The sequence below is a fragment of the Myzus persicae genome, unplaced genomic scaffold (assembly GCF_001856785.1).
Source record: "Myzus persicae strain clone G006 unplaced genomic scaffold, MPER_G0061.0, whole genome shotgun sequence".
Taxonomy (NCBI): domain Eukaryota; kingdom Metazoa; phylum Arthropoda; class Insecta; order Hemiptera; family Aphididae; genus Myzus; species Myzus persicae.
In genome coordinates this window covers 557901-578429 of record NW_019104378.1, presented here as the reverse complement: position 1 = coordinate 578429, position 20529 = coordinate 557901, and the positions used below count along the sequence as shown (strand labels likewise).

The 20529-nt window shown below is 25.7% G+C and overlaps 1 protein-coding gene across 1 annotated transcript in view; it reads left to right on the top strand.

Annotated features, from left to right (window-relative positions):
- LOC111041751 (hemicentin-1-like) overlaps positions 1–20529 on the top strand; it is a 181349-nt gene that overhangs the window by 141580 nt on the left and 19240 nt on the right. The window contains exon 6 of the mRNA XM_022326151.1: positions 9574–9811. Within this exon, the coding sequence (XP_022181843.1) occupies positions 9574–9811 (238 nt within the window). The remainder of the gene's footprint in view (positions 1–9573; positions 9812–20529) is intronic.

The following is a 20529-nucleotide window of genomic DNA, read 5'->3' as shown; positions in this document are numbered from 1 at the left end:
GTATATTTTGGCAACTGCGATTTTTGTTAGAAACGTTTTTTTATTTTCATTATTATTCAAGAATTAGTTAGTTTTTCAACTTTTGGTGCCTCTACTAATTTTTAACGTCTTTTGTTGTTGTTTTTTCTCAGACAATAATTTATTACCACCCACTAAGTCATACCTATAATATGTATATTGTATACCTATACTGAAAATACGTTTCACTTTTTTGTGATAACTACTCATAATTCATAAGTCATAATACATAAATATTTGCATGTATTTTGTTTGGATTTTGTTAGGATTTTATTATTTTGGTAATTAATTATGTTGGATGACAATTATATTTATATATGATAAATTAACGTTTGTTAATTAGGTGAATTATAATATAATTGTATTATACTGTTTATGAATATTGTTAAAAATTAAAAATCACAAGGATGCTATATTATTAGATATTATTTTTAAACATTGATGAATTTGTTATCTAATATTGTAAAAATAAAATAATGACGTCTAAGTCGAAATGCAACTATACATAGACATTTGTCTTAGGTTATAGATTATTAACAATCAAATTAGGCTTATTTTGAAACATTTGTGATGAAAGCACGTCAATGATATCCAATCTTACAAATTATATGTTGTTACAGCCAGGTTTAAAAGCACTACTTAATAAATTATAAATTAAAGAGACTCAGAGTTTGAGATTGGTTAAAACTTTTGTTTGAATAGCATGGATCAACAAATGGGTCTGATTATTTAAGGATTGATTATGTTGATGTATGTGAACAATCCAATCAATAGTTCAAAAATAGACAATTTAAGTCCTATGGTCAATTTTTTTAAACATTTTATAGAATCATCAATTAGTCATTTTATTTCATGTACTCATTACTATACTATGATGCATTGTCAATAGAAATTTGCAAACGTTGGTTTCGAGAATACTTTCTATAAAACGACTTTTAGTAAACTAAGCGACAATATATGCGTATTTGTATTAATTTATGTTTGACTGTTTGATGCAACAAACGAATGATAGCAAAGTGGAAGGTGATATCTTTGATATCGTATTATAAACTCAAATTCACCTATACATGACGTTTAAAATTTAAACGGCTAACCCCAACTTGCATAATATTGTATTAACTATTTCGATTCGATCGAATCCCGTGGTAAGAAAAATGTCGAGACAAATACTCCAAATGAACGCGTGTCGTATATAGTTAGAACGAGGTGTTAAATATTGCTTTAATTGATGTAGCTCTTTGGTGGATGCTATTTGCAATTAATTGTTCCAAATCCAAGAGTCGTAAATCTGAGGCCTGTTGTAAGTGTAGTTCAACAGAACACACGCCATACGAATGCAAACGGAATATTGAAACGGTTTTTGATAAAGCAAGTGGTAAAGACGTTTCAAAGGCGATGATTAAAATCGATGGAACTTTACATGTTCACTATTTGTTCAGAATATCGTGATAGGTAGCATTTATTTGATACTCAATACTGCACACAATGAAAGTAACATAATATTAAACAAAATATGGTACCCAATATAGTTGGGTCAGACCAATAATTATTAGTCAGTTCTTTGGTTCTTTCACAGGTTTTTTTTCCAGACAATGTGTTTATTAAATTAATTATACGTTAAACGAAAAGTATGTTGCTTATGAGAGGCGTTGTACTGTTTTTTTTTTAAGTAAAGGATTTTTTTTTGTACATTTATATTGTATGAAAGAAAATAGCTTATTCCGATGTTCCTACAAATAATCATCTCAAACAAATATACGAGTACAACAAAAAGTGGGATTCATTAATTACATATAATTATTATATTTACACATACCTTTATTTTCAAAATATTTCAATATAGTTGTATTATTTTTACAACAATAGTTTTATTTTGTTAGCTATTGCGTTTTTAAAGTGTTCTTACTTATTCAATGACAGAACTTATTTTTGATTTTTTTTAATTATGTTAATTTTTGTGATTTTTAACGAATGTTATTACACCCAAAAAATCGCTGAAAATGAGAATATTTCATCACATGGATATGCTTTGTTATAGGTAATTACTGTTTTAATACAAGTGCTTCAACGACTTAAAGACTTGAAATGCTTCTTGGTTTTAAATATTTCGTAGAATTTATACTTATATAATATACATATACTATAGTCCAAAATGGCGTACGACAAGGATCGGCAATCAGCGTAACGCTTTTCATCATAGCCTGCAGTAACGTGGTGAAAAAAGGTATTTGATAGGACACACAAATTTGCATTTTTAAAGAGATTGGTGGTTCTCTGTAACAATTTATAGAAATGTGTACTTTTTATGAGAGTTTTGGAAGTAATTGCTGTGTACTATATAAAAAAAAATTATTAAAATTTAAATAGTTGAAAACACCATAACTAAATAAACCATAACTATGTTTAGGTATATTGAGAGATAGTATATACGTATGTAGGTATAGTACTGTAGATACTGCCTTTAACGAAATGCTTATATGAGTGCATACAAATAATTCAGTACCTATAACCGAATACAAAACTTGATTAATATAGGTTCGTAGTTCCCGGTATGTATTACTTCATTATAAAAAGGTTCAATACATCCAATATATTATGAATACGCATTTTGAGTTTTGTTGGAATCTTTCAAATTGTTCTATAATATATTAATATATATATATATTACTGTTCTCGTGACATATTCATCTACCCTGAGCTAAAATACTTACATCATGAATTCATGATATACTAAACAAATTTAGAAAATGATTAGTGGATACAATTTATATAAAAAAATATAATATTATGTAATTCAAAATAATGATTTGCATAATATAGGTTGGGACGCAGGGTATAAACTAGGACAAACATAATTGTTCAAAATGTTTTCTGTTTCAGTAGCCCAGAGTTCCACTAAGCTTTTAAATGTTCGACACCTGTGTCCGTTTAACTTGCAAACATTAACCAACTTATTAACTGACAATTTAAATATTTTCAGCTCGTATTGTTTATTTTCCTGTTAGAAAACATTTTACATGTTTTTATTTGCATATCTATTATAAACGTTTTAGTTAAGGTTATGGTTATGTAGTGGTTTTTAAACTTTGAATGTACTTGTAATTTCCAGTTTTTCTCAATATTTTTAAAATAATTGATATCCTCATTTATTTTAAGATTCTGAGTGGAGAGTTTTTTTTTTGTTTTTGTTGTTGTCATCACTTTTTTGGGCAGTATATAAACATGCTTCAATTTTCTTCAACATCATCTTTTCTGGTAGAAAAGAAAATCTAGTTTAACATTGGGGGGGGGGGTCAAAAGTAAAGAATTTCCAAATAGTTTTCAAAAGCAGCAGGAAAAACAAACAAAAAATTAAGGAAAAATGTGAAATTTTACGGAAAACCGGTTTTCACCAAAATCGATTTTGGTTTTTGGTGTAACTTTAAAAAAAAAGTAGATCAATGAAATTTTCACTGAATGTTTATATCCACATTTTAATGCTTCACAAAATTGTCAAAATATTTCGACTCTTGTTGAACTTTTTATAGGCATATTAATTATCAATTATTGTTAGTTTTGTTTTAACAATGTCGATAAAAAAACTGTTCACTCCGTTAAAAAACTTTAAAATGTGATATACAAGATTCTTCGTAAGTTTTTTTATGAAAATGAAAAAAAAATGAGTTTTGAATTTAAAATGTTCACAACATTTTTAAAAATCATGAAAATTTGAAATATTATTTTGAGTTAGAACTTTAAAAGTTTTTAAAAAATGAATACAAGATTCCTCATATTATTAAAAAAAAAAAAATTGAAAAGTCAAATTAAATTTTTATGAGCGTTTTAAATTGAAATTTTCACATATGATATTCACTTAATTTCTCATGTAGCGATTTTCTTATTTTGTTGTAACTCAAATATAAATATTTGTAGACACTTGAAATTTACACAATTTGTTTGTTGTATCAATTCATATACTTGATAACATTTTCAAAATATTTTGACTCGTTTTGAGTTTCAACAGTTCGACTTGTTTTGCAAACATTTTCAATTTTCGATTCTCTAAGTTTTTTTTCTATAAATGTCAATACAATTTTATTTGTTGGATTCAAAAATCTTGAAAATTGAATACAAGGCTCCTGTGAAAGGCTCCTATTACAATATCAGTTGAAAAATATTAAAAATACATTTTTCGAATTTTTTTTATAAGCATTTAAACTCAGTCAACACAGTCAAATTTTGACACAATGTATCAAATTGAAAATGTACAAATTATTTCATACTTAAATATTTATGAAATGTTCAACTTATATAACTATGGATTAAAAATTAAAAACATAGTTGCACACAAGTAGTGCAATAACTACATAATTCTGTAACCAAAAAAATCTAGAAAAATATATAAAATACAGTTTTTTTTAAATATTTATTTCATGTTCAAATTTTGACAAGATTATATGTTATTAAATATCCAATATTAATGATTTAAGTAATATTGTTGTAGTTTACAAATATTATTCGTGGGTACCTATTTGAAACTTTTAGAGTACCTATATTATTAAATTTCATACACCCAATGACTTTTTAAAGGTATTTTTTTTTTTACATTATTAAAGTAGCTACTACTGTAGTACTAATAATAGTTAAAAAATTACTTTAATCACGATAACACCATCAAGTAATAACTAAGTAATATTATTAACTGACTGACCGTCTTCGCTCAATATCGTTTTTCGTGTACAATGATTTCATGTCGTTGAATTCACCATTGAAAAACACCCTTCATTACTGTGACGCACTTGTAACCTATTGTACAGTAAAGTGACATCTACTTACCCTCTTTCATTTCAATATGAGTGACGAATATTATATAAAGCCGGTCCCAGACGACTTGTGTACTTGGCGAGCATCGTAATCACGTATGTTTGCCGAGTATTTTGACTTGATAATTATGTCTCCCCTACACGACTCGTACACTTGCCGAACATCGTGGATTTATCAACAACCGATGGGAAACGACAAATGGCTCAGTGAGTAAAAATAGTCGCCATATTTGACGATTAAACTTCTCCTACTTGATTCGTAAAGCTTCTCGATTGACGGTTATTTGCTGAGTTCAGGGGTCGTGTACGACCGGCTTAATAATATTATTAGTGCCACTTTATTGTTATACCAATACGTTCTTACACGATTTTGTAGTAGGTGCCTAAAATCGAAATCTGTAGGCGGGTATAAGTTACAATATCAAATGACTTTAATGAGCTATGGAATTTCCAGAATGTTCCATTGACGGTAAACACGTCGTAATGCAGCCTTTTAATAGGATTAGGTAGATGCTGATGATTAAAATTAAATTTTAACTTTTAGCGTGGATATACCTGTAGTAGAACTATATATGCAAACTATTGTTTTATTTTTGCAAGTGTTGGATGTCAAGGAATGATAACAGACAAAAGCATACATTTTAATAATTTAATTTTCGCAAAAAATGTACCACGCATTTTTAAAACTACTAAAAGTACTTCCAGGACAACAAGACAAAATTTAAGTATGCTTTTGTATGTGATGATGTTTTTCTATTGAAGGACCAATAGTTATTTAACGAAACCTTTTTACTAAAAATACACACTGTTTGACATTTCGAGTTCCAATTAATTAATATATATCTAATATATGGTTAAGAAGTAGGATTTATACATAACCGTTTTATTCTGTTTGATACAAATTGGGGTTTTACTTCAAGTATAATATGCACTGCATAGTTTCATACAAATAAATCATTATATATATTTTATACTTTTAGCACAATAAGTATTTTATGTGAAGGTAGTATATGTTCTCATACATATACATATTATTAAAGGTATACAATTACTTATTTATGGGATATTTTAGAAGAAATAAGCAACCAATTTATCATGATTTCGGTTGCTTAACAACAAAAAACAATATGGATTTTTATTTTCATTTTTTTATTCAATATTCAAAAATAAAATATTATGTTTAGCTAAATTAATTTATAATAGGCATATTATGGTTAACCAATAACCAGTTATTTAGTACATAATTTATCAAATGGTAATAATTGTCGTTATTTGAAGGCTAAAGGTACCTGGCTATTAATGTATTTATAAATGCATGATAAGTATTAATTATAATTCATTTGTTATCAAACTAACGACGGTATCACACACTTTAATTATTTTTTGTTCAAATTTTCCTTTTCAGTGAAAATTTGAAAGTTGCACATGTCATCACACTTATAAGATATGTATAAGATATCCATAAATCTATATACGAATACACAATATTCTGTACGGACATGTTTGAACGCTATAATAGTGCGGACACAAATTTAAGAATTATTCTATCAATTAACTGCCGACATTTATATGAGATGTATGGTTAGGCGCTAGTAGAGTTATTGTACATAATTGGCAAAAACGATATATAGTCTGATCATCAAATTATTAATCAATTCACCGTTATAAAAAAAATCTAAAAAAATACATCATAAATATTAATACAATATTGTTCAAATGATAGTGGTTTATTCTTTAGTTTTATGTATCACGTGTCAATATAGGCTTAAACTATTTAAAACGCTCAAAGTAATATAACAAAATACCAAACACAAAAATTGCAGTCTTCGTCTTTTTCGAAAATATTTTACAATTTCTGTAGTAAATTTAAAGTTTCAAATAATAAAAGTTTACAAATAACACATACTATTAAAACGTTTGAACTGTTGTTGTAAAAAATATAAAAACATTCCGTATTCTTTTTTTTGTCTTTTTTTGCACTACAATTGCATTATATTGTTGAGTATTTTTATTGTACTTAAACGATTGTTTGATTCGATTTAAAATGTTTTACTTTTTCAAGATGAGTGAAATTGTAAAAATATTTATACACTTAAACGCAATAAAATATTTTCTAGTCATATAAATATGTGTTGCTTTTATCAATGGTAAAAATATTTAAAATATGAAATCAAATCTTACAATTCTTCTTAATATTACCTTGGTTTTTCAAATGTCAAATTTTTTTTTGTTTTCCTATCCTAATTTCATAACTACTTAAAATAGGGTTACTGATAAGTATAATGTTTAGTAAAAAATCATCTTCTTGACCTAAATGTTTAATAATAAGTACAAAATAAATACAATATATTATACCTAACTAACAAATGACAAAAAAGGCCGGTCAATATTATCATATACACAACACAATATCATATCAAAGCAGTATCAATAGTTTCATCAATGATGTGCACGATGCGTAATCATTCTAAACACAAAATATTTCTTAAAACTTCAAAAAAACTTTTACTACATTCTTGTCCGACGAGTTCTCCGTACCAAAGATTATCCAATGAACCGTTAATAATACTTACTGTGAACTATTCTCAGAACGTGAAACATGTGCACTCATGTTGATAATCAAACATAATAATGTGTCGTATTTAACTCCGTGAAAAGATTTAATAATGTAAAATAAGTTTGTAGTATTTATAAGTATACCTATGCATTTGTAGTACCAATATGTTGGTAGATAGTTTAATAAATAGTTAAAAATTCGCAAAAACATAGTTATTTGTTCAAGTATATTTCCAGCTATAACTATGATATTTTTGTTTAACTACAAACTTATAGTAGGTATTCGAATTCTTAATCTGTAAGTGGCTTGGTGAGTGAGGTGTGCTCTCAATCTGCGGAAACCTTCAGAGTGTACTTACCGGCTGGAGTTGCTAAATGCCGGATGTGTGACCACCCGGGTTTTTAGCAACATATTTTTGCCACACATACACAAACACGTATTTCAACCCTGCCAACATACTGACCTACTAAAAATATTCAAAAAACCTCTACCGTAATACCCCCACGGCCACACATAATGGCATATGTTGCAGTAGGCACATCCTAATAAAAACAAAATAAAAAAAATAAAAAATAATTCGTAAATATTTTATACAAATATCATATTAAGTGTCAGTTATACTACACTAAGAATTATAATAACAAACAGTGAAACAACTAAGACATGATAATAAATTATAAATAATTATTCAACAATTATTTACAACGAATGACACGGATTCGGAGACTTCAATTCATAAAAAAAACTGACTCTGTTGTAGGAAGAACAGGTTTTGAGAATATCTCGTCATTGAGTAGATAAATGTAATGGATATTGAGCTAAATATTAATTAAATGATATATCATTACGAATACTATACCAATTTGTGCGAAGACTCTGCGCTTGGCTCTATTTATAAGCACATCATATAATTTATTTATAGCACCTTCACTTAGACTTTTTAAAATTTTGTTACAAATTTACAATATAAATTATTATTATAATTTAATTATTTTCAACATAATACATTATAGAAAAACAACTACAATACTCTCAAGTTTAAGGTAATACAAAAAGTAGGTTTACCATATTTTTCATTAATATTTAATATAAGACGCCTCATTGGTTCGTCGGATAGATAGTTACTAGTGTAAGTTAAAATAAAGAATGGAGTTTGTAATCTGGTGTGTCTTTGAGTAACTTTAGAATTCAATAGTGGTAGTAGGTAAGAAGAACTACCTTTTCCAATTAATTCAAGAAGGAATTTAAATTCTAACGTTTCCCTGCTATCGACCAGAGAGTTTGAGTCATGGATATCCACAATTTATGTGGATATAGTTATGAGCTACATGTGAAACACTTAATAAAAATCAGAGATTCGAAAAAACCTACGTTTTACTCTTTCTTTTAGGCGTCGTAAGTAGTATGTGAATTCCATACAGTAAAACTGTATCCAAGTATTCAGACTGATTACACTCAAAAATGTGCTTTAGTAGATTATTTAAGTTTTAAATTAAAACTGTAGTCATTACGAAACAAAGTACTTTGAGAGCTCAGCAAGAAATCATTTCAATATGATTATAGACCCCATGGATCTAGTGAACTATTAAATTTGAAATCATTACACAATTAACAAGTGAAATATTGTATGCAATTGAATAAAAAGTGTTTAATATTACATCCTACTTTTCTGATTATCTTACAAACAAATGTGTTTTCTTCATACATGTATTAAATTAGTATATAGATTCATAACTCATAAGTCATTAAAGTATAAATTTGTTTCCAATTATTGAAAACTAAAATATTATAACAATGACATTAATACCATATAACTAAAAAAATAGGTATGATCGCTACTTTGTGTTACTCATACCACCCTGGCCACGAGTGCCTCATCTATCGCCTAGTTCTCAACTTCTATAAGACATATTCTATTAGCCTTGCCGACCAATGAAACGTCGCAGAGAACTGCAAGCAATGGTTTTGTGTGTAGACTAGTGGGGTTGTGGCCGGGTAGGTTGGTGTGCAAAACTGTCAATAACTGTTTTTTGTGATCTCATAACTATTTATTTAGTTATGACTGATAGTATCAGCACTTAAAATATAATACGTAGGAATATTTTTTGAAAAATTTCTGATCATATTGTTCATAATAATCTATTATCTCAACGGCCATTGCTATAATATATTGTTATTATTGTTTTTTTTTTCAAGGGATCCTCGTCAACAAGGAATGTCGTTTGGGTTCATAATGGAATTCCTATATATAATACTCAAAATAACAAGAAAGATGATCCAGGTCCTATAATGGTAACTACGGAAGTCATACAACCTGACAATACCATTCAGAGTAGGTTATTTATCCGAGGGGCATCTCCGTCAGCTTTGGGAAATTACACATGCACAGCGCCGTACACTGAACCTGACACGGTCAATGTTTACGTGAGCGAAGGTAAGATATTTCAAAACTAAAAAAATAGTCTTAGGTAGGTATTTATTATACAAAAATAATTGAACACTGTACTATAATTATTATTATTAAAGTATTATTATTAGTGCAAGCAATTTAGCGTACTACAATGGTTGCAATATTAAGTTTTATAAGAATCACAATTTTAATTACAACAGAAATCCTTGACTTTTAATACTAAGTTTATAAACAAAATATAATGTTAATGTTGGTAGGTATAGCTGGTCAAAATTTTTGTTACGATAAATAGAGTGGTTATATTAGGTATTTTAAGTTCATAGATAGGTAATAGATAATATTTTAAAAAGGATGAGAATAATCTAAAAACAATTTATAATTTTAAAAAATTTGTTGAGAACATTTTGTTAATGTTAACAATACTGAATATTTTGTATTGAACCACATTCATTGACATTTATTATATTACTTGTATGTTTCCATTTTAAATTAAACATACTTATTTGATTTCACTGATATGAGTAAAGCAGTTAAGCAGTTATTAAAGAAGTATACAGCCCTTTCACTCGATTAGTTTGCTGTTTCTGCTTGTTTAAAAGTTATACTATAAAAAAAATAAAAAATTCAAGCATTCAAAATAATTTTACTTATTGCACAGATGCTCCTATGATTATATTATTATTTACATTTTTAATATCTAAAATAAATATTCCTATAAGCGAAGTAGATAGTAGATTTCTTATTAATGTATAATTTAATTGGCAATTCTGATCTTAATACTATTCAAAATAATATGGTATGAACTAATTAATAATTTTTCACATTTTAATGAAAAATGTTTAGAAAAAATATAAAATAATATGTTACAAATATAACAAATTATTTCCAACTTGCGACAATAAGTTATTTCAAGTTAATTGAACAATTGCAATACACTACCTAGCTAAGTATATAGGGAGCTGAATTGAATAAAATATGCTCATTTCAAAATTGTTAAATAGTACAATATTATTATTTAAGTATATTGAAATATAAAAGTAATTTATACAAAAAATATTTTTTATGATTTTTGATTTCTCTAAAATGTGTTACCTACACGATGTTCATAAATAGTTCATAAAAAAAATGTTACGATAGTAAATTATTTATTGTCTTTTAGATTTTAATTGAGCTATTTTTTTCCAAACTATTAGTTACCAATATTATAAATTAAATTATAGATTTATTATATTATATTTATATATTTAATTATACTGTACTTGTGTATGTCACTGAAATCCTCTGAAATGGCTGGGCCGATTTGAATGATTTTTCTTGTATACGTTTGGGTGACGCCTTGGATGTTTAGATTCACAGTAGGACCCGATAGGACCTATCGGTCAGGGGAGTTGCTCAAACAGGGATTTTAAGATTTACGAGGGAATTATTAATTGTTTATATACGGTTGCTATTGGTTATAGGAGAAATATAAATATATTTTGCAGAGATTGGCATTTTTTTTTTTATTGGTTGCCTGCAGTAGTTCATCGGGTAGAACAGGTATAAGCATGCATGCAATTGAATGTTGCGTATATTGCCTACTAAGGTGACTGAGTTGCGCTTATAGCCGCTCATCGGCTTGTCCGAAATCAAAATTAAAATAAAACATATTATTTATATAAAGTACTCATCAATCGGGGTCCGCAATCTACAGAAGGTAGGCATAATATACTGCTCGCATTATCACCATCGAGTCTCATATAGAGTCGGAATTTTTAAAGGGCAACAATGTGCACGGGATCAGCTAGTATATATATTATAATTACTACCAAAGAGGAATTTATAACCTCTTCTTAATTTCAAATGAGAAACATAACAAATTTCAATCGTATGTAAACTTAAAATAATTTTCGGCGAAATTCCTATTAGTTGTTCGAATGTAGTTTTGAACAGAATATTATAATTGACTCTTTCTGTATAATTCAGAGTGACTTACTTATAATATGTTAGTTACTCGTAATGATGCATATTAATGTGGGTATGTCTTCTAACCCATTAGTTATCCATATACAAATCCTTTAGAGGTCCACTTATTTTATACGTTAGGTATACTTGATTGTTTTTATCTCCTGGGAATACATTTAGAATAAATCGAGTGGAGAATTCACGAAGATCAATAATTGAAAACATTTCATAATAATAACAGCCGATATTGCTGTTTATGTTAGGCCAATAAGGAGGATGGATGTGTTATACAATAATAGCGTGTTACGAAATTAAATTTGAAATCAATGGTTAAACTATTGAAAAACGATTTTAAGCAGGGTTCGGTTAAACTTATCCTGATAACATTTGTTCAAAACAATTTTAACGTAGATTTTCTTCATGGGTAGAGAAACTAATGAAAAATATTGTTAAATGAGCTTTCCAAAGTACTACCTAGATAATATTTCTGAATCATTGAGGTAGGTATAGGTACTATAAAGTTTAAATACTATACGCGTATTGCATTCCTTTTGCTCGTAAAAAGTGTTTATAGATAAATGTATTTGTTTGAAAACAAACCATTTCTGCAACACCAATACTTTTGCTTCACTCAGTATCTAAAACATGATTTATTTTTAGACATTTTTTCAAAAAACTGTTCTATTATTGATCAATAATATATAAAATATAAATGTATTCATATTGAATTACTAAAATATAAAATATATCCCTATTACACTTGTGACCTCTCATTAAAATAATCCTTAGTGCATTTGAGTAGTTTTTTTTTTACCTAGGTATTCAAGTTAATATGTTTTGAAATACATATTATATTAACTTGTTTAAGCTTATCAATTAATTATTTTGCTGTTATTTCCACATTTAAATTTGTAGGTACACGATTCAGTATGTAGCATAGTTTTTTAATTAATATTTATCAATTAGTGAATATTTTGATGTAAAATAGATTGGTAATAATATTATTAAATAGTAGATACTTCTACAAAAATATGTATTCAGTAAATTAAATTTAGAAACCATTCGAAATTAGAATAATACTCATTGATCATTTAAAATACAAAAAGATAAATTGTGATACATAGCCATACACTTGTTTATAAATGAATGATATTATATTCTTTAAGATCACATAATACATGGTAAGTTGCCGTTATGTAAGTGTTAATTTTTAAAATAATTTGCTGGTCAAACAATGAAATAATCTATGTACGACGTTCGTAATATACATACCTACTCCAACATGATTATTAGTTTTAAATTATCAACTTTCAGAAATCTATGAACATTTGGCTTACAATATTATAACAAATTCAATGACTTATTATTATATATATCGTTTACGAGTATGGTTTATTTATTTACAAATCTATATCAATAGACTAGTTCCACAATTTAATATTTTAATAAATAGTATAAAATAAAATAATCTTAGATAATTATATGAAAATATTTTTAATCTGTATACCCACAGAACTACTTAAAAATCAGAACATGAGCTATACACAATATATTTATAATAAGAACAAAATGTTATTGTAATACAATATTCGTAGTTTTTCAACTAAAAGTAATTTAAGTGTAGTTTTTCAAATTTCATCACAAATTTATAATTGAATTGAATTTTAGAATCGCATTGAATGCATTCAATAGATTTGTTCATCTAGTCAATATAATTAGTATTATAGCTTAAAAAATTGATTGATTATAAAAAAAAATTTTAAAATGAATCTAATACCATTTGATTTGATGTACATGTCATTATAAATTGTTAGTTACTCAGGTTACTCAGCATCCAAAATTAATTAATTTAATTTGGGATGTGATACCTTTACTTGGAAAGGAATCAAACAATATTAATCAACGGAATCACTAGTTATATTAACTTGCCCAGATGAACCGACCGATTAAATATTTAATATAAAGTAGAACATAGTTTAAGAGGACATCACACCAAGGTTTAATATCTTGCAGCTTCTCTTATATTAAATATGTGGAATATAAAACCAAAAATTACTCCATGTAAAGCTCATATGTAAAATATCCAAAAGTGAACTTAGAGAATAAATACATCTGTAGTATAGTACTTGTATACCCTCTTCTATAACACATAATTATTGAAATAGTCATTTTATATGATATATTGTATGGTACTATGGTATCAAAAAAAAAAAAAAAACGAAATCGTTAAAAAATGTAGATACCTATGCACTTTATTCTAAGAGAATAAATCATGCTTCAGAGAGACCAGCAAATACTTTAAATCAAGTTAAAATCATAAATTATTTGGATGTCTCATTAAACTTACTTCACACCAATAACTAAATAACTATTTAAAATATTTATAGTTAGTAATAAATTCAAAACTCAATTATTAATACACCTAAAATAAACAATAGTATTGCAGAATTCTAATAATAAATGTATGAAAACAAATTGTAGTTGAATAATGCACCTAACTATAATACAATTCGTTAATATATATATCAAAAGTTTGTTTACATTGAACTGTTACTCGAATATTGTTTAAGTAATAATTGGACCGATATTAAATACTAGGATTAAACTAAATAAGAATGAAATAAACTTATACACCACGTTTATGTTGACCCAAAAAATGTCTAAGTTAAAGAAAAATAAGGCGAAGAAACATTAACTGTAAAAACTGAGTAAATATTAAATTGTTCAAAGTTTTCAAGTTATGACTTTGAGTGAAGAACTTGTTTACGCCTCAAGTGGTAAATAAACTTATATTTGATGCACTAAGAGGTTTATATTTTGCTCCACGTAAAAAAAGACATATAAAAAAATTATCTGCTGCCAATTCCTGTTTTCTATTAATTTTGCAAATTTTTACCTTTATGAAATATACTATATTTAAATTTACAATGTTTTCTTGAACTAAACCAATTCTAATAAGTTTTACCAATCATAAAAACATTTTTATTATTTTATTTGATATATTTTTTTTAAAAAGGTAGCTTTTATATATATTTCAAAATATATAGTCATATCTATACGATTAAATTATAAATAGTGGCCTTGAGATTTTCTCAGTAAACATACTAAAGTTGGGAGTATAATATATATACTATACATTAAATATTATTATGTTACTTGATATGAAATATAAATAATTAAAGCACTAGTTAAAGTGTTCTTGCTGAATGGTTTCTAAAACAAATGAGCATGTTTTTTTTATTATACATTGAGCACTTGTGCATAAAATTGTATCACAAGTGCACGGGTTAAAAAAATATTTAAAAAAAAAACAATAATAATAATAATAATAATAATAATAATGAAAAATATGTTTAAACAAAAATATTATTAAGATAACACAATATATATTAATATAACTCAATACGTGTGTTATGAAAGGGTTACCAATGCTTGCAGAAAATAGAAGAGATATTATAATCGGATACAATTTGAGACATATATTTTGTTAAAACCACAACAATTACACACGTGTTTAATTCATTCGTAGTTTAAGATAGGGTAAATCCACTGTCATTACTTAATTTTTCATGTGAAACACCTTTAGTGATCAGCTATAATTAATAAATATGATATATTCTATTCAAAATCCAAGACTTAAAACCGATGACCCATATTATGCAAATTCACACTTTTCGATTTTCATAAAATTATCATCAATATATTCAACAAAATTCAAAGTTTCAAAAACGACTTTTTACTTTTCAACAAATCAAATATGTTGAATAAAGTTGACTTACAAGAACTATATTTTTTCTTTTCATATAAATTGTTGATATCGGTTACATACAAATAATTGTTATTGTGCTTTGTGATTGGTTATAATTTACTTGGATAACTGAGTTAAAAAATGTGTAGTTTACATTTACAATATTTTAAGAATGCGTAAGTCAAAAGGCACAGAAACACATGACTTGCTGATCCTAGTATGCACTAATAATGTCTTAATAATAATTATTAAAGCAAAATAATAATTATATAATATAGTATAAATATAATACCTATATTAAATAATATTATCCTATTAAATGATGAACTAATTGTAATTCATACCAGTTTATATTGATGTTTAAATTGTATATTATAAACTCAATTTCGAGTCATTGCAGACCAGATTTTAGATTTAGTATTTTGCCTTACAAAATATTATGTTGAATATTTTAATACAGCAGTTCTCAAACTGTGTTCCGCGGAGCCCTGGGGCTCCGTGAGAGTAATCTAGGGGCTCCGTGGCTCCCATATATCATCTGTATTAATAAAATTCAAATTATTAAATTATTATTATATTTCTTACTTACATTTTTAATTTTTATACTTGTATTCAATATTATTTGGACTGTACCAATATGTATTATTTTAAAGTTTAAAACTGTAAACTATTTATAAATCCGCATATTTGTTTGTAACCAACATCATTTTCTATGAATTATTGTTGTCTCAAACTCTCAAATAGACATTTCTGAATTTTGGGGGCTCCGCAATTTTTTTTTAGGAACATGAGGGCTCCGCGAACAAAAAAGTATGAGAACCGCTGTTTTAATACAATGTTATTGTATATATTTTTCATTATTTGATACGTTTGTACTTGTTAAGGTACTTACTTATAAAATAACACATTATTTTTCATTCGATAAAATAACATTATACCTAATATAATTAATAAATATTTTCTTTATTCAATTTATTTACAAAAAATTTTTCAACCATTAAATTAATTAATTTTATTGAAAAACAATGAAATAATGAAAAATAATTTCTTTTTTGAAGTTTAATAACAACATGGGATAAAATATCATAACATTTTATACGTTTTACAAACATACATTAAATGCTATATTATACACGTAGGTATTTTAGAAGGTATTAAAATTATATGCATATTCATGTTTATTCATATACCTCATACATACATTAAATGTACAAAATGAGCAAACTTATAATATATTATTAAAACATTTTTTTAAAAAATGAAACAAAAAACATTATAACATAAAGCAGGGTACAAATATTTAAAACTATGTGTGAAAAATTCAATTTGATATCTCAGATTAATTTTAATTTAAAACACTGTATTAAGTAAGTGGCATACTATTTAGTTAATTAATACTTAATCAGGGTTATAGACAAAATGCCATCTATAGTAACATCTAATTTACAAGTTAAAAATTTTTTTTTATAAGTATTCAAAGTATCAAATCATATTCTGTTGGGCATAGGTACTGTTATAAACTTATTTTGTTTTATAATTGCATATGTCTAATTGTTAGGTATTATGTATACATTTAAAATTTAAAACGTTGATACATTGCACAACTGTATTTATTAATTAGGAAATTTAGATTTTTTTCTGAAATTTTCATTTATAATGTTATAATGTTGGTTTATGTTCTATTTGTTTTATAATAAATGTTGTCAAGTGTCTAATCATAACATATTGCGTTTTTCTTAATTTAATAAAGATAATAATATTATACTAGTCGATTGTGGCGCCTGTAAAAACATTTCAGATGTATACAACGTTCACATAACTGTCTGATTATTCACTCATAAAAATTCGCATATGAAAAAATTTTACGACTAAAAATTTAAATAAACTTGTTGTAACATTGATGAGAATACATTCCAATCCACCACAAACTTTTGGTAACGAAAAAACTGACATTGTTATACAACTTTTATTATTAATAATAAAAATAAAACCAGAAAATTATCATACAATAGACTATATTACAAACTCTAAAAATTATTTCAACATTTAAAAAAAAAATACCAAATTGTAGTGAAATAATTTTGTGATATCACCATAATAAAAAAATGTACAAGACTATATTATTGTAAATTTATATCATATTTATTAAATTTTCATTATTAAATCAAAATAAGAAAGACGAGCAAGTGGGTGCCACTTTGCGGTACAATAAATGTTGCGTAGGTCACTGTAATGTATGTGTTCAATTTTAATTTTATGATAAAAAACATTGTATAGTATAAAATACAATTCTGTGTCAGTCGGCTTATATTTCTAGGTATATTTTATGATATTATCCCAATTAAAATAATTTATTTTGCTATTATAGTACTATTAGAGTATCTATTAGGCATTTGTAATCCAGTAAGTTGAATTAATTTTTTCCAAAAAAAATCCATTTGAAAATTTCATTTTGTGTGCTATAATACTATACTATACTACTGTTGTTTAGTACTATTGTACTAGGTATTAAACGTTTCAAGCATTCACGAATAATATTCCCAAAAAAGTTAATAAAATGTATTGCTATCCTTTGTTTAAATATAAAACTTTGCCAACATTTGAATTCAAAATATATATTTAAAAAAATCTGTTTCTATTTTCTAATATATTTTTTAGGTTTTTTTGCGTTCAATAATAACTCATTATGAGAAACTTTGTTTTATATTTTCTTCCTTAGCTATACAATTTTAACATTTTATAAATTTTAAATACCTAAAAAATAATTTGCTTCATTAATTAATAATTATCGTAATTTCATGAATTTTGTCAACATTTGAACTTCAATGGTTATATAAAAAAAATATTTTTTAAATATTTTTTAACAGCTATTAAAAAAACTTATGAGGAACTATGTCAAAATAATTTATCACTTCTGTGAAATTGGCAAATAGACATCTTTTGATCATTTTATGTATGTATCTCCAGTAATGAATTTTTGCGTTACATCTAACAAAATAAATCGATTTTTTAAAACTGGTTTTGTTAAAAACGCTTTTCAAAAAAACTAGGAATTTCAAAATAGAATATGAAGACCTAGTCTGGCTAGTCTCAAGCATAGTCATTGAGTTTATTATGTTTAAATAGCTACATTATCAAATTTCCAATATTATTGAATTTTTTACGAATTATAAAAATCCTTACACATGATACTAATCATAAATTCACTCGATAATAATCTAAATACTTGATTCATTATTACTTTAAAATAATAATACAATATTATATATTTCTATCGAAATAATCTAAGCGAACAAAGAATGTCTTACTTTATTTTATTTTACTTTTTCCCAACTTTTATTTTTATTGTCATAATATGATAATATTGTGTAATCAATGTACTTAAATTATTACTAATTTAGAAGACTTCATTTTAATTTACGATATTCATAATTGTACATTTTAATTGAAATGAAATACGAATACCTATGAACAAATTTAAACGTCCTCTTTCAATAATTATTTTATTGTTCCTAAAGGAGCCAAATAACAGTAAGAAGAAATTGTAGTTATTGTTTAATGATATACTAATGTAACCTTTTAAAGGGTAGAAGGATAATTTTGTCGGAAATAACTAAAATTCTATTTCAGCAGACTGTGATCCTTTGAGTGTATCTTGCAACAAATAATTTAATTAAAGAAATTAATTTTTAATCAAAATATTTTACTTTAAATATAAATTATCCACATTTTACATTTTAATCTGAATTATGTCTAACGACTTAAGTTAAAATCATACGGTTTTAAAAAGTTTAAACTTTTCATGCTTTACTTTAACATAATTGGATTATTTTTACAATGGAAAAAAACATTAACATATTTTGTAGCAACAATTTCAAAACATGTTTTACTTTAGGTTTATTCTGGAAATCAATTTTATATTTGTAGTGAAATTATAAAATTGTAGTTTCAAAGTGTATTGATAAAGATTATTTATGTTTGGATATTAAGATGATAAAATTATTACTTATAGAAAATAGACAATAATATACCCAAAGCCCATAATATTAAACGTTATGCTGTTTGTAGGTACATTCAAAATGTAAACACTTATTTAGTTAATTTCAAAAATAATATACCATTTTATGTTGGCATGTATCGTATCAACTTGGAGCAAAGTTTGAATTAAGTGATATAACTCGATCTTTAACAATAATTATAAGTTTCATTATAAAATGTAATTATAACGTATAGGTTCAAAGTTTTGACTTTCATGTTTATGCTTGTAATATTTACTATTTAGAGGTAACATGCTGCTTCTCATTACCACGAAATTTGATAAAATTGGTTTGGTAGACGTTATTATATAATGTAGAATTTACTGTAAATTACAACACATTTTGTGTCGGATCCTTATTTTTATTTTGTAGATAGGTAAAATAAAAACTTAAGGTTTCATTATGAATTGTATTTGGTAAATACAATTCTTGATTAAATATTTTAAAAAAGAGAAATTATCTAAAGTTTATACATTTTAAAATAATATTTTTGTTTATATTCCAAGTATGCATGCGTGCAGTCATAAGTCGATTGTTTATTGGTATAATAAGCATATATTATGCATAGAACTTCAAGCATAATAATCATTACAATTATTACTGATTTTCGTAGTACTTATACTTTGGAATTTAAACAAATTATATGATATTTTTGATAATTTTATCCATTTAATTATGTGGCAGTAAGTTCATACATAAGAATTTATTCAGAATATCTAAGTACGATAAAATTCTATTTTTCTATCTTTTAAAAATGCCCTAGAAGATAATATTTTAGATGTCGATATGGATCTTCAAGTTTAAAACACATACAAACAAAACAACACGGTTAAAACGTAATACCATAAATTATTTTGAAAATAAATGTTTTAATGCATGTGAAATTATTACTTTTAAACATATTATATTCAGATACATTTAAATTATAACGTTTTATTTTTTATAAATTATTAATGTGGAATTTTTTTTTTTTATTGAAATGTGTGTTAAGAAAATGTATTAAAAAATTACTT